Raw genomic sequence first — 17301 nt, 5'->3', positions numbered from 1 at the left:
CTCTCTCTCCATCCCCTCTTCCTTCTTGCTCCTTTCTCCAGGTTACATCGGGTCAGAAACAATGTGTCAGTAAGAGTGCCAAACCTGACAGCCCATTTCCCAATACTAAGCCTCCACTTATGTGACATCCGTGTTTCAGCGAATGCGTCCCAAATGGCAAACCTATTCCCTATGTGGTGCACWATTTTTGACCAGGGCCTAGTAGTGCACTACATAAGGAATAGGGCACAATTTGGGTCGCACCCTCAGTGATTCTGAATCACAATGGGTGGCTCTCATCCAAGGTGCCACCAGTCACAAGGTGTTACAATGCCACTGTTTGTGGCAGAAGACATTTTCGAGGACAGTTTGACCTTTTGCGGAGCTATCGACTCTCTCCTTCCTCTCGTTGCTCATCCAAAGGGGGAACTCTCAGACCATGCATTCAAATGCATCTTATTATTACTTATTCATTACTATCATGTACACTTACTTGCATCAATTCAAATAAACGTAATATTTATGTTGATGTAAAAAGACTACAAGAGAAATTGCATGAAGCTGTGGACTTCATGGAAACTCCCTACCATATTCTCATATAATTTGTGCTATGAATATTGCAGATGCATCATGTGGCATGTCTATCCAATTAACATTGTTTCTGGTGATCAGTCTCATGTCACAAGCCCTCCACTGACCCATAATGAATCATTGGAATTAGATCCATGAGAGTGTGATGGAGAAAGCAAGACGTGTGTATCCGATAGTGATGATCTTCATGCAGTATGGATATAATGTACGTTATGTCATTTTCATTAGCTGTGTTATGAAATTAAATTAAATGCTGTAATGATGAATTAAAGGGCCTCACACACTATGACCCTGTATCTGAGAATAGAACAGAGTATTTCAAGATGGATGAGAAACAATTGCTCTGAAGTGAACAATACCTTTATTCTATGAAAATGACATATTAAAAGATCTACTGGTATTCCACATGCAAATGTTGTTAGGTGAATACAATTATTTATTTTACTTGTACAAAGTTACAAAAACGAAACAATTCATGATAAGCTAAATTAACTATAAATGGTATGGCATTGTGATGCCAATAACTGAACCAAACTCTCAAATATACATCACAGAATACAACTCTGAAAATACACTTCTGAATACAACTCAGTTGGAACAATTTAAAATTGAAGGTACTCATTGGCTGATCTCTCATATTGGGAATGACAGTGCTGCTGCTAGGTGTTTAATGGGAGGAGCCCTTTCCAGCTGCAGCATGTTGGGACTGTTATACAATAACATTGTGTCWRTGCATCCCAAATGGCACMCTATTCCCTAAATAGTGCACTCGTTTTGGTCAAAAGCAGTGCACTAAATAGGGAATAGGGTGCCATTTGGAACAGCCCCCTGTATCACAGTCTCAGAGAAATGGTGTTGGCTGCACCACGCTGATACGGAAAGGGCACCGAGAAATTGCTCTTTTTAGAGCAGGCTAAGGACATGGAGTTTCTTTCGCTGCCTGGCTAGTCTGTCCCCTCTGATACCATCATCACGGCTCAACACGGATCTCCTCATGCCCTGGTTAACACCGGCCAGAGCTGACACGTAGTGTAGCGGTGCGAGTGAACACAGCACAGGTACTAAATCACTGTGAGTCACTTGGTGGAAAAAAAMCATCCAGCTGAATGAAACGATCAGTGTCGGAGGTATGGAGAATAGAGGTGCCTTTACAWGACAGATACTACGCATAAACAGGATGTAAACCTAAGTCTGCTTCAAGTGATTTATCCACATGAACTGAGTGACTTTCCACTTATCAAACATTCAGTTACAGTAGCCAACATACCTTATTCCTTATCAGTCTCTTCCTTTAGATTGTCTGGTATCAGTGCTGTATATAACCATTAATAATGTCTCTGGGCTGGCACCTTGCAGGTTGTACAGTATATGTGGAAGATTAGAGGTCACAGGGTTAAGGGGACCACAGAATTAGAATTACCGCCATAATAAAACATATTTATATTTTAATGATGGGGACACCGGAAGTAGATATGAATGAAACGTGAGAGATTTCATGGTGACACACATCTATGGTGGGGAATACGTTTTTTCCCAGGGCATTTTCACTCTCTAGTGACAACCGCAACAGTGGCAGCCTATGTGGTAAGGCAACTTTGGGGTTGACAGTCCGTTAGGCTGCGCGTGTTGCGTAAAGGCTAACTGTCTAAAGTGCTCTTCCTCACATCTGATGTAGGCTACGTAATCACATGTCTGACTGTCATGCACTGGCAGTAAAGGGCAGAGATGCTATTATTGATTGTTATTCATCCAAGTATGAAAACTAGGATGCAGTTATTGCTTAGGCCTATGATGTGCAATGAATCAATCTAAACCCCCAGGAGATAGGTTGTGATCTCAGCTGATAGTCGCCCTCCTTTTCCTATGAGTTGAACTTGATATTGAACATTAATATTTTGGCTRCCCTAAATTATATTTTGAATAGTAGGACTAGGCCATCTTTCTCTTACAGTTTGTTAACTCTACTGCCTGTTACARTAAATGGAAATGGTGCTTTCCTCGTCATGACGTGAGTGGTAGAGCCTTGGGTAACCTCATAGGTCTGACCCATGTCCTATATCTTTTCACATTCGGTACAGTAAGGGGCGCTCGTGTATCAGTTCAAATTCCAGACTTCGACTCCCTCGAGTTGAACTCATAAGTCAACCCAAAAGCCGAAGGAAGAAGTACAACATGGCAGGACGCGACAGGATTGTGCATTTACTCAGGCAACTTGAAAAAGCAGCGTAAGTTGATTCCTAATCGCGAAAATGCACAAATACACGATTGTTAAATGCACTTGAGGTAGTGGTTACTTAAGGTAGTTATCTAATATAGCTAGGCCCCTACCTAACGTKTTATGTAGTAGCCAGATGGCAGTGCAAGCATCGACGTCAACCCAACTTCGTTTCACTCGCGGGTTTGCGTCAAATGATTACACTGCTTATGAAAATGCCGTTTTTTCCCCCATTTACAGGTGCAGATGCCCTGCCCATTCTCATACATTCCATCAAGGTAGTAGTTGGATAAAATAACCTGTTTATTATAACACACAGCGTTATTGTTAATTAAGTTAATTGTAACATGTATGTAACACCTAACAGCTTCATGTGCAAAAGCTCTGTTCTGCCTCTCATTCAAGTTTTCTATGCACCTAGTGATTTAGCGCCACCTGGGGAAATTKTATTTATTTGTATCTAGGTTGCACTTATTCTATCGTACTTTCTTATGTGGTGTAATAAACAGGAAACTGTGCCCATAATTGCGAACATTATAAAACAGTTTCTCCGTGTCAAAATGCGCATCAGCCAATTAAAATCGTTGATTTATTTACGCTTGAAAGAACGCTACATTGTAACTGGTCCCATCAGATAACCTGGCACACGTTAGCCCTATGCTAACCTCACCAGATGACCGTSATTATTTCCTGGAACAAAATTYCACATAGCCAATTATAAATTATGACTTAGATGGACTTGAACAAACMGTTTTCCATAATTGCAACCATAACAAAGTTAAGGACTCTCATTATCATCCTACAGATGGCAGTATTGCAGTAACAGTCTCAGTTATTTTAAAGAAGCTTATCGCGAGTCCGGGCTCGAAAACATTACATTTACATTTAAGTCATTTAGCATGTTGGCGAAAACATAGAAACATAAAAAAACATAGAAACATAGAAAACATGTTGGCGAGCATCCACACTAGAGGAAAGTTTGTCAATCTACAGTAGGCCTACACCTGTCAATCAGTTGAYCAACGCATCCTACAGCAGGATGTAGACCTATTAATGTGGTAACACAGACCATTCAGTGCTTTCGGGTTGTGTTCATTGTCACATTTTTTTTTATATATTTTTTTATTTAACTAGTGAAGTCAGTTTACAGTGACGGCCAACCTAGGCCAAACCCTAACCCGGACAACACTGCGGGTAGCAACATGGTGATTTCTTCCATGAATTCAAAGGCAGCCCGACTGAAAATGACAACACAAACAGCTGGGTTGCTCCTTTCCCCCTCCGAGCACCYGGGCCTCCTCTCCCAATCCGAGGCCCATTTCGGACTCAAGCATACCGCCTACATCGACAACGGACTCAAACCCTACCACGCTCAGCGAGATCCCATTGACCCGCAATGAGTGGCCCTTGGCACTTATTTTTTTATTTTACTCCCTTTTACCCCCTTTTTCTCCCCAATATCGATCTTGTCTCATCGCTGCAACTYCCCAACGGGCTCGGGAGGCAAAGGTCGAGTCATGTATCTTTGAAACATGACCCGCCAAACCACGCTTCTTAACATCCAAGTAAACCAGCCAAGTAAACCCCCCCCCGGCCAAACCTACCTCAACCCGGACAACGCTGGGCCAATTGTGCACCACCATATGGGACTCCCGGTCACGGCGAGTTGTGACACAGCCTGGGATCAAACCCAGGTCTGTAGTGATGCAGTGCCTTAGACCRCTGCACCACTCGGGAGGCCCGTGGTACTGGGCAATTCTGCCTTCCTTCCACCTGAGAACTGTGTCAGAGGTCTTACTCCTTTTAGCTAAAAATGACTGAAGGTTTGGTAACCAACTTAGGTTAAAAGTTCATAGTGGCAGATGCCAGGTGGCACCCAGTGGCCATTTTATTTAGCTGCATCTAGCTTGCACTAATTMTATGGTACTTTCTTATGTGGATTGATAAACAGGAAACAGGAAGTGTTTTATTCAATTAAGAACATTTCTCAATAGTCTGATGCACTCATGATGATCTGCTGCCATCCTTTTGTTATGCCTGCATAGCTCTTTACTCCGGTTTATCTATTAAAACCAGAGGTTTACGGWAAGCCTATCCCTGACTCTGGTTCAGTTCTTGAATGGAGTTTGGCTATCTTTTTTGGTTAGAAACACCTCAAGGAGGACAGTACACTCTCACTTTAAAAAAATTAAATAAATGTGTACATGTGTACCACTAATTAGGGTCCATAGAAACATGGAACAAAACTGTGGTTTTTACCCTGTCAMAACATGTTTTAAAGTTGTAATGTTTGTGCTCTAGCTTCAGGACATGACTGTGGAAGAAAAACGGATTATGCATTTGAGGTAACTTGAACTATTTAACCATATTTTCACTCATCTGACTTTGACATGGCCACAGAAGCTTTTCAAAATAATTAAATAAGCCCTACTAATAAGCAGACATGACAGTTATTAATTAAAGTAAAACYAACAATATAATCCAACTACTGTCATGAGGCTCAGCATAAAACCCCTTTTTAAAAAGATTTAAAGTAGTCTTCAGGCTAAAGTACTGCAAAAAAAACTAAAAATGTACTGACACTTTTCTAAGATATCTATCTATTTCTCTATTTTATTAATGAAAAGTAGTCAACAGTATTCTTCCTTGGGATGTTGGCCAACGTTAACCATATTTTTCATGTTATTATTTGGTTTCAGATGGCGAGCTCAAACATTAGATATGGAGAGGGTGTCACACGGGAAATTGGTATGGTAAATAAGTCTCTGCTATTTGTTGATGCTATTCATGACAAGATATGAAACAACTCATGTTTACATAATATAATTGTTCTTCCTAAATGGTAAAGGGTTGTGTTCACAAGTAAAACGTTTCAATAATAGAAGAGACATGAACAGGCCTAAAATTGAAATGCATATKATGCTTTGAACATTAATCATATAAGATTTTGTCTAAGACGTGAATAACTCTCCTATTTTGTGATTTTCTTTTAAATTGCAGGATCTTCAGAACATGGGAGCYCGTAACGTGTGTCTTATGACGGACAATAATCTGTCTCAGCTCTCTCCTGTCGAGGCCGTGTTGGAGTCTCTAGTTCAGAACGGGGTTAACTACAAAGTTTATGACAATGTTCGGGTGGAGCCAACAGACTCCAGGTAACCCTTGTGCGTTCCAATTGGCACCCTAGCTATTCCCTATATAGTGCACTACTTTTGAACAGAGCAGGGTCCATAGGGCTCTGGTCACAAGTAATGCACTACCGTATATAGGGAATAGAGTGCCATTTGGGACACTTATTTTCAATGACTGTATTTTCTATTTAATTTATTTAACTAGGYAAGTCAGTTAAGAACAAATTCTTATTTACAATGACAGCCTACATACAGTACCTACACCCAAGGTATGGCATACATCTTGACTGGAATTTCATCATTACATTTGATATTGATTATAGTTTTTCCTAATTTGGAGTAAATGTATGGATGAAAAGCGTAATACAAAGGTCAATCAAGGGATGAATTTTCAATAAAGTAATCACTTTCKCTCTTTAATATACAGCTTCAAGGAGGCCATAGCTTTTGCGAAGAAAGAAACGTTTGACATGTACGTTGCTGTGGGTGGAGGCTCAGTGATTGACACCTGTAAAGCTGCCAACCTGTATGCCTGCCATCCCGACGCGGATTTCCTAGACTTTGTCAATGCGCCTATAGGGAAGGGAAAGCCTATTACAGGTGCTCTCAAGCCCCTGATCGCAGGTACTATGACCCCCAGTCACAATTACACACTGAGGTTAATAGGTTTAGGAACTAACTGACCCTGGTACACTGGACCATTTAGAATTTGTTTTATGTACACTGTATATAAATGTGTGTTTACTAGCCTCAACTATTATAGATTACAGAGATTTTTTTGTGGATGGTTGTGCACAGCTGATCTTGTTAGACTGTACCTCATATCCTCTCAGGGACGAAATTAATATGTCATACACTTTTAGAACAATTTAATRGATGTGCAGATATGGAGTTTTCCTAATATAGGCTAAACTTGTACATGTTAGTCACATGGCAACTATTTTTCTCTTAAGTTCCCACAACAGCAGGAACTGGCAGTGAGACAACAGGTGTTGCCATCTTCGACTTCGAAAAACTGAAAGCAAAAACTGGTAAAAACACTTTGTCAGGCCACAGCTATCTCTCTCCTTAGTTGCATTGCTGGCCTCACATTCAAATGATAATTCAATTCATACTGTATGTTGCAATGTTTCATTCAATGACTCAGTATGACTTGCTTGTCTTCTGGTTCATCTATTCAGGCATCGCCAGCCGAGCCATTAAGCCGACTCTTGGAATAGTGGATCCTCTCCACACTCTGCATATGCCCGAGAGGGTGGCTGCCAACAGCGGTTTTGATGTGCTATGGTATGTAAATATACTGTATTCAGTTGCATTCGGTAAAGTATTCAAAGGCCCCCTTCCCCTTTTCAACATTTTGCCAGTTGAGGACTTGTGAGGCGTCTGTTTCTCAAACTAGACACTCTAATGTACTTGTCCTCTTGCTCAGTTGTGCACCGGGGCCTCCCACTCCTCTTTCTATTCTGGTTAGAGACAGTTTGCGCTGTTCTGTGAAGGGAGTAGTACCCACGTTGTACCAGATCTTCAGTTTCGTGAATTTCTCGCAAGGAATAGCCTGAATTTCTCAGAACAAGAATAGACTGACGAGTTTCAGAAGAAAGTTCTTTGTTTCTGCCCATTTTGAGCCTGTAATTGAACCCACAAATGCTGATGCTCCAAATACTCAACTAGTCTAAAGAAGGCCAGTTTTATTGCTTCTTTAATCAGGACAACAGTTTTCAGCTGTGCTAACATAATTGCAAAAGGGTTTTCTAATGATCAATTAGCCTTTTAAAATGATCAACTTGGATTAGCTAACACAACGTGCCATTGGAACACAGGAGTGATGGTTGCTGATAATGGGACTCTGTACGCCTATGTAGATATTCCATTAAAGAAATCTGCCGTTTCCAGCTACAATAGTCATTTACAACATTAACAATGTCTAAACTGTATGTCTGACCAATTTGATGATATTTTAAATTAACAAAAAAAAGTGCTTTTCTTTCAAAAACAAGGACATTTCTAAGTGACCCCAAACTTTTGAACAGTAGTGTATATTGATCACATTCAATCAGTCAGTCTGTGTAACATATTATTATGTTTTTAAGGCTACATTCACATCTTTTATCAACCTTATAAGCCAAAGAACTCATTCATCAACATGCTTCTCTCTACCGACATGCTTCTCTCTACCGACATGCCTTTGACCTTTTCCCCACTCTGTGCTCTTATGACGTCAAGGTGGTGCCAGATAGAAGTGACTGATTAGAAAAATAGGAGTTGGATTAAGTTATTTTCTTCATCTGTTCTCTTTGTGTGTCCTTATGCAGCCATGCCCTGGAGTCCTACACGGCTCTTCCCTACAACATGCGCAGCCCCTGCCCTCCCAACCCCATCAACCGGCCGGCCTACCAGGGCAGTAACCCCATTAGTGATGTCTGGTCCAGACATGCTCTGAATGTAGTGGCCAAGTACATGAAACGGTAAACGCCTTCCTAATGAGGCTTCCACTAGTTATTCCACWGTTGTATCCCCTAAAAATCACTACTGTCTATTTTGGAATATTATTATCAGTGGTTTCTTATTATTAGTGCTGATGTAGAAGATGTCATCAACTGTTCACTTTCTCCCTCTAAGGGCGGTGAACGATGCTGAGGATGTAAAGGCCAGGTCCAGCATGCATCTTGCCAGTGTGTTTGCCGGGATCGGGTTTGGAAATGCTGGGGTCCACTTATGGTAAAGTAAACATATGGTTCATTATGCCTTTATAATGATTGAAACTGCACGCATCCCCTTCCTTATATGAATAGTTACAGTGTGTCCTGTGATTGATGATTAATGTGACTGATAAGACCCTTTTTGTTCATTTTCTAGCCACGGTATGTCTTATCCTATTGCTGGAAATGTGAAGACTTACATGGCTAAGGGCTACAATGTGGATCACCCTGTCGTGGTAAAGCTATTCTGGTCCTTTTCTTCGTTTTAGAACCAATACAAAGCAATCTTATTATTGAAAAATGTCTGTTAAATTTGACCTTTATATAATTGAAAATTCAATATATTTAGTTCCAAATATCTATGATCTCTATAACCATAGTTTTGACACTGRTATAATGTATTTTCATTGGTATTCTGCTCCATGTTTGATATATACACTGAGTTTATAAACCATTGAGAACACCTGCTCTTTCCATGGCATAGACTGACCAGGTGAAAGCTATGATGCCTTACTGATGTCACTTCAATCAGTGTAGATGAAGGGGAGGAGACAGATTTAAAGAAGGATTTTTAAGCCTTGAGACAATTGAGACAATGGATTGTGAATGGGCCAGACAAAATATTTAAGTGCCTTTTGAATGGGGTATGGTAGTACCGGTTTGTATCAAGGGTGCAATTCAATATTAGGAAGGTGTTCTTAATGTTTGGTATACTCAGTGTATATTTACAGGTAACTGCCAAAATAAAGGAAACACCAACATAACGGAAACACCAACATTAAGTGTCTTAATAGGGCGTTAGGCCGCCTTCGCATAGATTCTACAAGTGTCTGGAACTCTATTGGAGAAATTCCATAATTTGGTATCTTTACAAAAAAATATATATATATATTTTTCTCCCCAAGACTCCCCAACGAGTCTAGCCTGGACTCAAACCCAGAATCTCTAGTGGCACTGCGATGCAGTGCCTTAGACCACTGCGCCACTCGGGAGGCCCATAACTTGGTATCTTGTTGATGGTGGTGAAAAAAWGCTGTCTCAGGTGCCTCTCCAGAATCTCCCATAAGTGTTCAATTGGGTTGAGATCTGGTGACTGAGACACACACAATCTTTAAACCCCCTATACTCTTTTGAGTCTCCTCTTTCAAAGTCACTGAGATGTCTTCTTCTAGCCATGGTAGCCAAAATACTGGGCAACTGGGCATTTTTATGCATGACTCTAAGCATGATGGCATGTTCATTGTTTAATTAACTCAGGAACCTCACCTGTGTGGAAGCACCTGCTTTCAATATATATTCTGAGCAGAAATGTTTACGCAACATGTAAAGTGTTGGTCCCATGTTTCATGAGCTGAAATCAAAGATCGCAGAAATYTTCCATATGCACCAAAAGCTTATTTCTCTCAAATGTYGTGMACAAATTTGTTTACATTCCTGTTAGTGAGCATTTCTCCTTTTGCCAAGATAATCCATCCACCTGACAGGTGTAGCATATCAAGAAACTGATTAAACAGCATTATCATTACACAGGTGCACYTTGTGCTGGGGGCAATAAAAGGTCACTCTAAAATGTRCAGTTTTGTCACGCAACACAATGCAACAGATGTCTCAAGTTTTGAGGGAGAGTGCAATTGGCATGCGAACTGCAGGAATGTCCACTAGAGCTGTTGCCAGAGAATTAAATGTTCATTTCTCTACCATAAGCYGCCTCCAACAGCATTTTWGAGATTTTGGAAGTACGTCCAAACGGCCTCACAATCGCAGACCACGTGTAACCACGCCAGCCCAGGACCTCCACATCTGGCTTCTTAACCTGCGTGATCATCTGATACCAGCCACCCGGCTGCGCCCCTGCCCAGTCATGTGAAATCCATAGATTAGAATTGAATTGATTTAATTTGACTGATTTCCTTATATGAACTGTAACTCAGTAAAATCTTTKAAATTGTTGTGTTTATATTTTTGTTTATTATACTTAGTATCCCTCATTTACTGAAGTGTTTCCTTTATTTTGGCAGTTACCTGTATATAACAAATATATTGTTTCAGAAATATGTATCTCCATTCACAGTTTAACTATCAAGCATTAATAGTTCCCATGTGTTGCTCTTCTGTCCCATAGCCTCATGGTCTGTCYGTGGTTCTGACCTCTCCTGCTGTCTTTGCCTTCACTGCCAGTATGTGTCCAGAGCGCCACCTGGAGGCAGCAGAGATACTTGGTAACAGCAACTCTTCTCTACAACACCCCCAACAGTGTTGTCATTAAATACTAACACAAATATATTCTCAATTGTAATTTCCTTTTACCATGGCTTAGTCTCAAATGGTAATCTATACCATAAACAGYGCTCTGGTTAGTGCAGTGTAGGTGCAGTAAGAGGTGTCATGCATGCGTGGCACTATTGTTTCCTCACTGATTTTGTGACGTCAAGCTCACACCCCTCCATGTCTCTCCTCAGGGGCTGACGTGAGCAACACCAAGAGGGAGGACGCTGGGCTGCTCCTGGCCGACACCCTGAGACAGTTCCTCTATGACCTGAAGGTAGAGGACGGTCTGAGTGCTGTCGGCTACACCAAGGATGACATACCTGACCTAGTGAGAGGAACAATACCTCAGGTATTAGAAATGTTTCACATTAAATGTGCAAGACATGTTCTTTCACGGCCTGATGAAGACTATTGAGCCCAGATGTTGGTAATAAACCCACAAGCAAGGAGAGTTTAGTGTGCCAGTGCTACTTTCCTTTTTCATTACATGTACTATGTCTCTTTTTCTGACTGGCATTTCCTGTGTCTGCCCCTGATCGTGTCACTATGGTCTCTTGCAGGAAAGGGTGACAAAGCTGTCTCCTAGGGAACACACAGAGGAAGATTTGACTAATTTGTTTGAGGCCTCCCTGAAGCTGTACTAAGACTGGCTCTCTTATGCGTCATCACCCACTCTCATACTGTACCTGTGTGAGATGATAAGARCCCAAAGGACTCTGTGCTATTTCCTATACAGCACACTACTWTTGACCAGGACCCATAGGGCTCTGGTTAAACATTGGGCACTATATAGGGAATAGGGTGCCATTTGAGACGTAGCCTCTCACCGGTTTGCCATCCCATCCTCCTTTTATTGATAGATACAATTAAAATGATAAGGTTCCTTATTTGATTATACAGTATATTACCCCGATTTCAAATGTTGGTTTTGGTTTGTATTTACTACAATATAGTACACCGTTGCTGTGATGTTCCCCTCCCCATTCATTTGAGAATAGACTACTGGTCTGGACTGGACTACATTGTTATGACAGTGTTGCGTCATTCTTAGAAGTGTACTATTCTTTTAATCTAGTTTCCAGATTATTCAGGTTAACTGTTATGTAAAGTGTGCCCTAATGCTAAGAAAGTCTGATCTGGATGCTTTTAAGTAGGTTAACCCAGGAGAGCACACTAGGAGAGCTTTTAAGGTCCATTGAGAGAAAGAGAGCCAAGTTAAGGTATCAATATGATACAGAATATCATTGCATCCCAAATGGCATCCTATTCACTTTTGGTCAAAACTGGTGCACTATATAGGGAATAGGGTGCAATGATATTTATCCTTATTAATGATAKATACTGTATATTGACATGGAAATAGAGTTACGCTAAATCCTCATTACTGTTAGGTCTTGATGTAAAGCAGGACATAACTGGATGTCAAAATAAATGCATTTTAGGACACAGAATCATTTATATTCAAAACGTACATGACTCTGATCCCTTAAAATCATTAAATCATTTTAGTTTCTGTTTTCTTTGCTTGTCTTGGCAATGTTTCTACTTTTTTCACTCCTGTTCATATATGCATATATCAAATGTATTTTTTTTGAATAAGAAAATAAGAATTTCAATAGATTAAGTATTGCAATTTAATTAATGGTAATTTAAATGTGTGAACACTTTTTTTGTGTGTGGGCTACAAATGAATGAGGAGTAGACAGAAAAAAATCTGCAGTACATTATACTTGTGTTTTTACATGGCAATGATTTAAAATGTTAATGGTGGATCAATCTTACTTTTTGTTGAGCTCAGTTTTGTTTCGCATTCGTGTGAATCAAAATGACAGATTGCAGATGAAAATAGATTCAAAGGTGTCAGCGAGTTCGAAGAAACACTGTATGCGACTTGCGTGTGTGTGATGGATAGAAAGGGTGTGTGTGTGAGGTGTGTATGTGTGATGGAGAGAAAGGGTATGTGTTACTGTGTTTCTGTGCAGTGGGATTAGTGACACTGGTGTTATTTAAAGCGGCGTGCTATAGTGTGGAGCTGCTAGACAGTGTGTCAGACACAGCAGGAGAGGATGCAGAAGATCTATGTGCAGAGTGATGGGCACTTTGAGGTGTTCACCACTGTCTTCTCCCCACAAGGTGAGTACCACCTGCAATCCTCTCTGTTTCTCAGTGTATGAGTGCTGATTTAGGATTAGTTTTGCCTTGAATCACAATTAATAATAATGCATGAAGAGGAAGTAACTTATCCTAGAGTACTCTGATACTCTTGATCCATTACRGCCCCAGTTCTATTATGGGCTAGTCTCATGTTGTCATACTGTCCTGGTCTTTATTGAGGTTGTTATTGTGCATAGAGGATTCATTTATTTGCTTTTTCAGGGTATTTTCATTAACTGGTTTTCAGTAGCCTATCATAGTTTTGCTGTCATCTTGCCTAACAGCTCTTTATGACTTCATATCTACCCTTTTTTATCAGCTTGTAGAGCAAGAACAAGATACAGGCCTAGGGAAGCAGTGAAGGTATGTTAATGATTTCTCATTATTGAGAGCTACATGTATAGTAAGTCGCAACCAGAACATCAAATGTATCGCAAGCACAGATGTGAACGATCTAGTGTCAGGATGACGTTCTGCAGAGGACCAAGATGTGTTGWCATTTAGACCAGAGGAATGGAGCAACAACATGAATGGATGATAAGATGAACACAGTGAAAACATTATATGGTATACAGTAGAGCTAGAAGATCTACTTAGAATTGATTTAGCAAGATTAGTCCGATGTGATTGGTGGACTTTCTCAGCAGAAAGTGACATAAGGGAATGACTTGAGGGAAGCAGTGTAGTCTACTCCTCCAGGCAGGCCTTGACCCCCTCTCCTTTTTCCACATCACAGCTAAGRACCATCTATATATAGCTCTCTCTATTGGTTATTTAAAGGAGATCAACTCCAGAGAGCCTTGGACTGTTGACAGACATGAGGAACAGGAGACATAGATAGACTCTTATCCCTCTCTTTGGCTAGTGTTCAGTAACAAATTATTATCAAACTTCTGTGCTCATAAACTGTACAGTAACTACTGTTTTTATATAGAGCAACAAATACACTGTCCACGGTATTGTCTCTCTCCTGGCAAAATATACATGTCACTGATGTCAGTGTAAGGAGGATATACAGTACTTGTAATTTAAGACAAGATAATCCTCTTATCTGGTCTTCATTGGGGACATTTTGAATGAAAGCGCAGTGGCTGGGTTTGGCCTCTGTAACCTGTTGGTTCATCAAGATAGACAATTAATGAATTAAGTATATTAATTAAATCTCAAGAATAGGATTTGTAGCATGAWGTAATATTCTGAGTGCAATGAGTTGTAACTTCAGTTGTCTCAGGTAAAGGGAGAGAGCATCCTCAACTCTTATTATCTTGCATTAACAAATGAAAGTGGTTTTTGAAGTTGGAACCAAAAATAGGTAAACTATTCCTTGAGTAGTACTTTGTCTCTTATTGAGTTACAGTGGCATCTTACTTCTTCTCCTTCAGGTAGTAGCAGCAGTCAACTACAGGCCTCAATGGCCAGATGAACTTCAACTCTGTCAGGGTGACATCATCCAAGTTCTCTTCAGAGATGAGCCGTCGTGGTGGTTYGGGCGTCTACAGAACGGGGCAGAGGGGTACTTTCCAACCGCATGTGTGACCAGACTGAACCAGGTAAGGTTTTTCCCTGACTGCTGAAAAGCAAGATAAAAAAGGAATGTAGAATGTTTTTTTWATTTTTGTTTTGTGAACAACCTTTCATTAAGGTACATCATCCAGATATTGCACTAAAAAGAGATTAAGAATGTTTTGACAGTGTAGAACTTACCGTGTAGATACAGTTGAAGTCGGAAGTTTACATACACCTTAGCCAAATACATTTAAACTCAGTTTTTCACAATTCCTGACATGTAATCCTAGTAAAAATTCCCTGTCTTAGGTCAGTTAGGATCACCACTTTATTTTAAGAATTTGAAATTTCAGAATAATACTAGAGTGATTTATTTCAGCTTTTATTTCTTTCATCACATTCCCAGTAGGTCAGAAGTTTACATACACTCAATTAGTATTTGGTAGCATTGCCTTTAAATTGTTTAACTTGGGTCAAACGTTTCAGGTAGCCTTCCACAATAAGTTGGGTGTATATTTGTCCCATTCCTCCTGACAGACAAGCTAGTGTATCTGAGTCAGGTTTGTAGGCCTCCTTGCTCACACACGCTTTTTTCAGTTCTGCCCACAAATTTTCTATAGATTGAGGTCAGGGCTTTGTGATGGTCACTCAATACCTTGACTTTGTTGTCTTAAGCCATTTTGCCACAACTTTGGAAGTATGCTTGGTCATTGTCCATTTGGAAGACCCATTTGCGCCCAAGGTTTAACTTCCTGACTGATGTCTTGAGATGTTGCTTCAATATATCCCACATAATTTTCCTCCCTCATGATGCCATCTATTTTGTGTAGTGCACCAGTCCCCTCCTGCAGCAAAGCACCCCCACACATGATGCTGCCACCCCGTGATTCATGGTTGGGATGTGTTCTCAGCTTGCAGGCCAAGAGACATTTCTCCAATAAAAGTACATTCTTTGTCCCCATGTGCAGTTGCAAACGCGTAGTCTGGCTTTTTTTATGGCGGTTTTGAGCAGTGGCTTCTTCCCTTGCTGAACGGCCTATGGCGGCTGCGTGGTTCCATGTGTTTATACTTGCGTACTATGTTTGTACAGATGAACGTGGTACCATCAGGCATTTGGAAATTGCTCCCAAGATGAACCAGACTTGTGGAGGATCTACAAAAAAAATTTCTGAGTCTTGGCTGATTCTTTTGATTTTCCCATGAGTCAAGCAAAGAGGCCCTGAGTTGATGGTAGGCCTTAATATACATCCACAGGTACACCTCCAATTGACTTCAAAATATGTCAATTAGCCTATCAGAAGCTTCTAAATGGCCATGTAACATAATTTTCTGGAATTTTCCAAGCTGTTTAAAGACACATTTAACTTAGTGTATGTAAACTTCTGACCCACTGGAATTGTGATACAGTGAATTATAAGTGAAACAATCTGTCTGTAAACAATTGTTAGAAAAATAACTTGTCACGCACGCACAGAGTAGATGTCCTAACCGACTTGCCAAAACTATAGTTTGTTAACAAGAAACTTGTGGAGTGGTTGAAAAACTAGTTTTAATGACTCCAACCTAAGTGTATGTAAACTTCCGACTTCAACAGTATATAACATAGCTTCCTGGGCAATTAACTCAACAGAAATAAACCGTCCCAACTAGTTGTTGGACAAAAGCTTGATGATGTAATCATGGACGTTGACCAGAAGGTCTAATTTTGGCATGTCTAAGTGAGTTCGGTATGTGTTTACAGAGTGATGATCAYGGGCCAGTGAATGCCAATCCAAGCTCGTTACAGAGTTCATCCAAGGATGCAGCTCCTGATGCCCCCTGTGGCTGCACAAGGTGAGAACATCTGTGATCCTATCCCACCTCCTCCCCACCCAACAAAACCACAGAGGATTGACTTCAGTTGATTGTAGTTGTCCTCAGTACAGTTAAAAAACTACCAACTTATGCAGTTTTCCCCTCCATTAGGACTTCTATAAATTGGGTCACAGAGAATCAACAAGAAGCCCTGTGTTTGTTTCCCTCTTTATGTATGCAGCGGTCGTAGTACTCCAAAGGTCCCCAGGCATGAGAAAGAGAGCTTCTTCCGGGCCCTGGGACACGAGGCTTCCTCAAAGTCAGGCTCAGCCCACAGCTCCCCAAGCCTGTTGCACCGTGTGCTGTCCAAGGGCCACCGGAGGAAGATTGACGCCCAGGGACTGGGAGATGTAAATTGCTCCATCAATGTAGCATTCGAACCTGACTGATTGTTTATCTCTAAGAATTGTATCATGTATGTGCAGCCCTTTATTCTGTGTTAGTTTCCATGGCTGTTAGGTTCATCAAAACACAAACTTCACAAAACTGGAGCTATTATAGCTGTCATATTTTGGGGTAATAGTGAAATATCAATCATAAGCGTGTGACATGTTGCACTACTTGTTCTGGAGTATGTTGTTTATCCTCTATTCACCATTGAGATTAATGGAGTACAGCAAAGTACATGTTCTGTCTGTCTTCTCTACTGTTAATAGCCAACTGTGATCCCTTATTTGTTAGCTGTTTTTACCCCATTGTTATTTGCACTGTTGCTTCACTTTAATTTGTACATATTGTATATATTATATTTGAACAAAATACATTGTRATGTTACATCATTGTTTGCCTTCTTCATAGTATGATTGAGCTTCCTGCCCACCCAGTCTTCAGGCACTCACAAGCAAAACACACTCCTCTAGTGGGAACTTACTGCAACACAAGCTAATAGTTTTAACGTTTTATT

At 40.6% G+C, this 17301-nt stretch overlaps 2 protein-coding genes across 5 annotated transcripts; both read left to right on the top strand.

Annotated features, from left to right (window-relative positions):
• The first annotated feature begins 2663 nt into the window (after positions 1-2663).
• adhfe1 (alcohol dehydrogenase iron containing 1) lies at positions 2664-12402 on the top strand. 3 transcript variants are annotated; one of them, XM_023977728.2, is made up of 14 exons: positions 2664-2795; positions 3026-3063; positions 5087-5130; positions 5485-5538; positions 5786-5940; positions 6344-6540; positions 6870-6947; positions 7098-7203; positions 8229-8381; positions 8536-8634; positions 8773-8851; positions 10738-10834; positions 11075-11232; positions 11444-12402. In XM_023977728.2, the coding sequence occupies exons 1-14, from the start codon at positions 2743-2745 to the stop codon at positions 11525-11527; spliced, it is 1395 nt and encodes a 464-aa protein (XP_023833496.1). In that variant the 5' UTR covers positions 2664-2742; the 3' UTR covers positions 11528-12402. The 3 variants fall into 3 exon arrangements, with proteins under 3 accessions (XP_023833496.1, XP_070292716.1, XP_023833497.1); XM_070436615.1 differs by lacking the exon at positions 3026-3063 and having other exon boundaries at positions 2692-2795; XM_023977729.2 differs by lacking the exons at positions 2664-2795; positions 3026-3063 and adding an exon at positions 4460-4608.
• A 459-nt stretch (positions 12403-12861) lies between these two features.
• On the top strand, positions 12862-17176 carry si:dkey-97a13.12 (CD2-associated protein). 2 transcript variants are annotated; one of them, XM_023977730.2, is made up of 5 exons: positions 12862-13016; positions 13357-13400; positions 14420-14587; positions 16285-16376; positions 16579-17176. In XM_023977730.2, exons 1-5 carry the CDS (start codon positions 12950-12952, stop codon positions 16784-16786), a joined length of 579 nt encoding a protein of 192 aa, XP_023833498.1. In that variant the 5' UTR covers positions 12862-12949; the 3' UTR covers positions 16787-17176. The 2 variants fall into 2 exon arrangements, with proteins under 2 accessions (XP_023833498.1, XP_023833499.1); XM_023977731.2 differs by lacking the exon at positions 13357-13400 and having other exon boundaries at positions 12937-13016.
• The last annotated feature ends 125 nt before the right edge of the window (positions 17177-17301 follow it).

The sequence above is a fragment of the Salvelinus sp. IW2-2015 genome, linkage group LG32, assembly GCF_002910315.2.
Source record: "Salvelinus sp. IW2-2015 linkage group LG32, ASM291031v2, whole genome shotgun sequence".
Classification (NCBI taxonomy): Eukaryota; Metazoa; Chordata; class Actinopteri; order Salmoniformes; family Salmonidae; genus Salvelinus; species Salvelinus sp. IW2-2015.
This window is presented reverse-complemented; position numbering and strand designations above follow the sequence as displayed.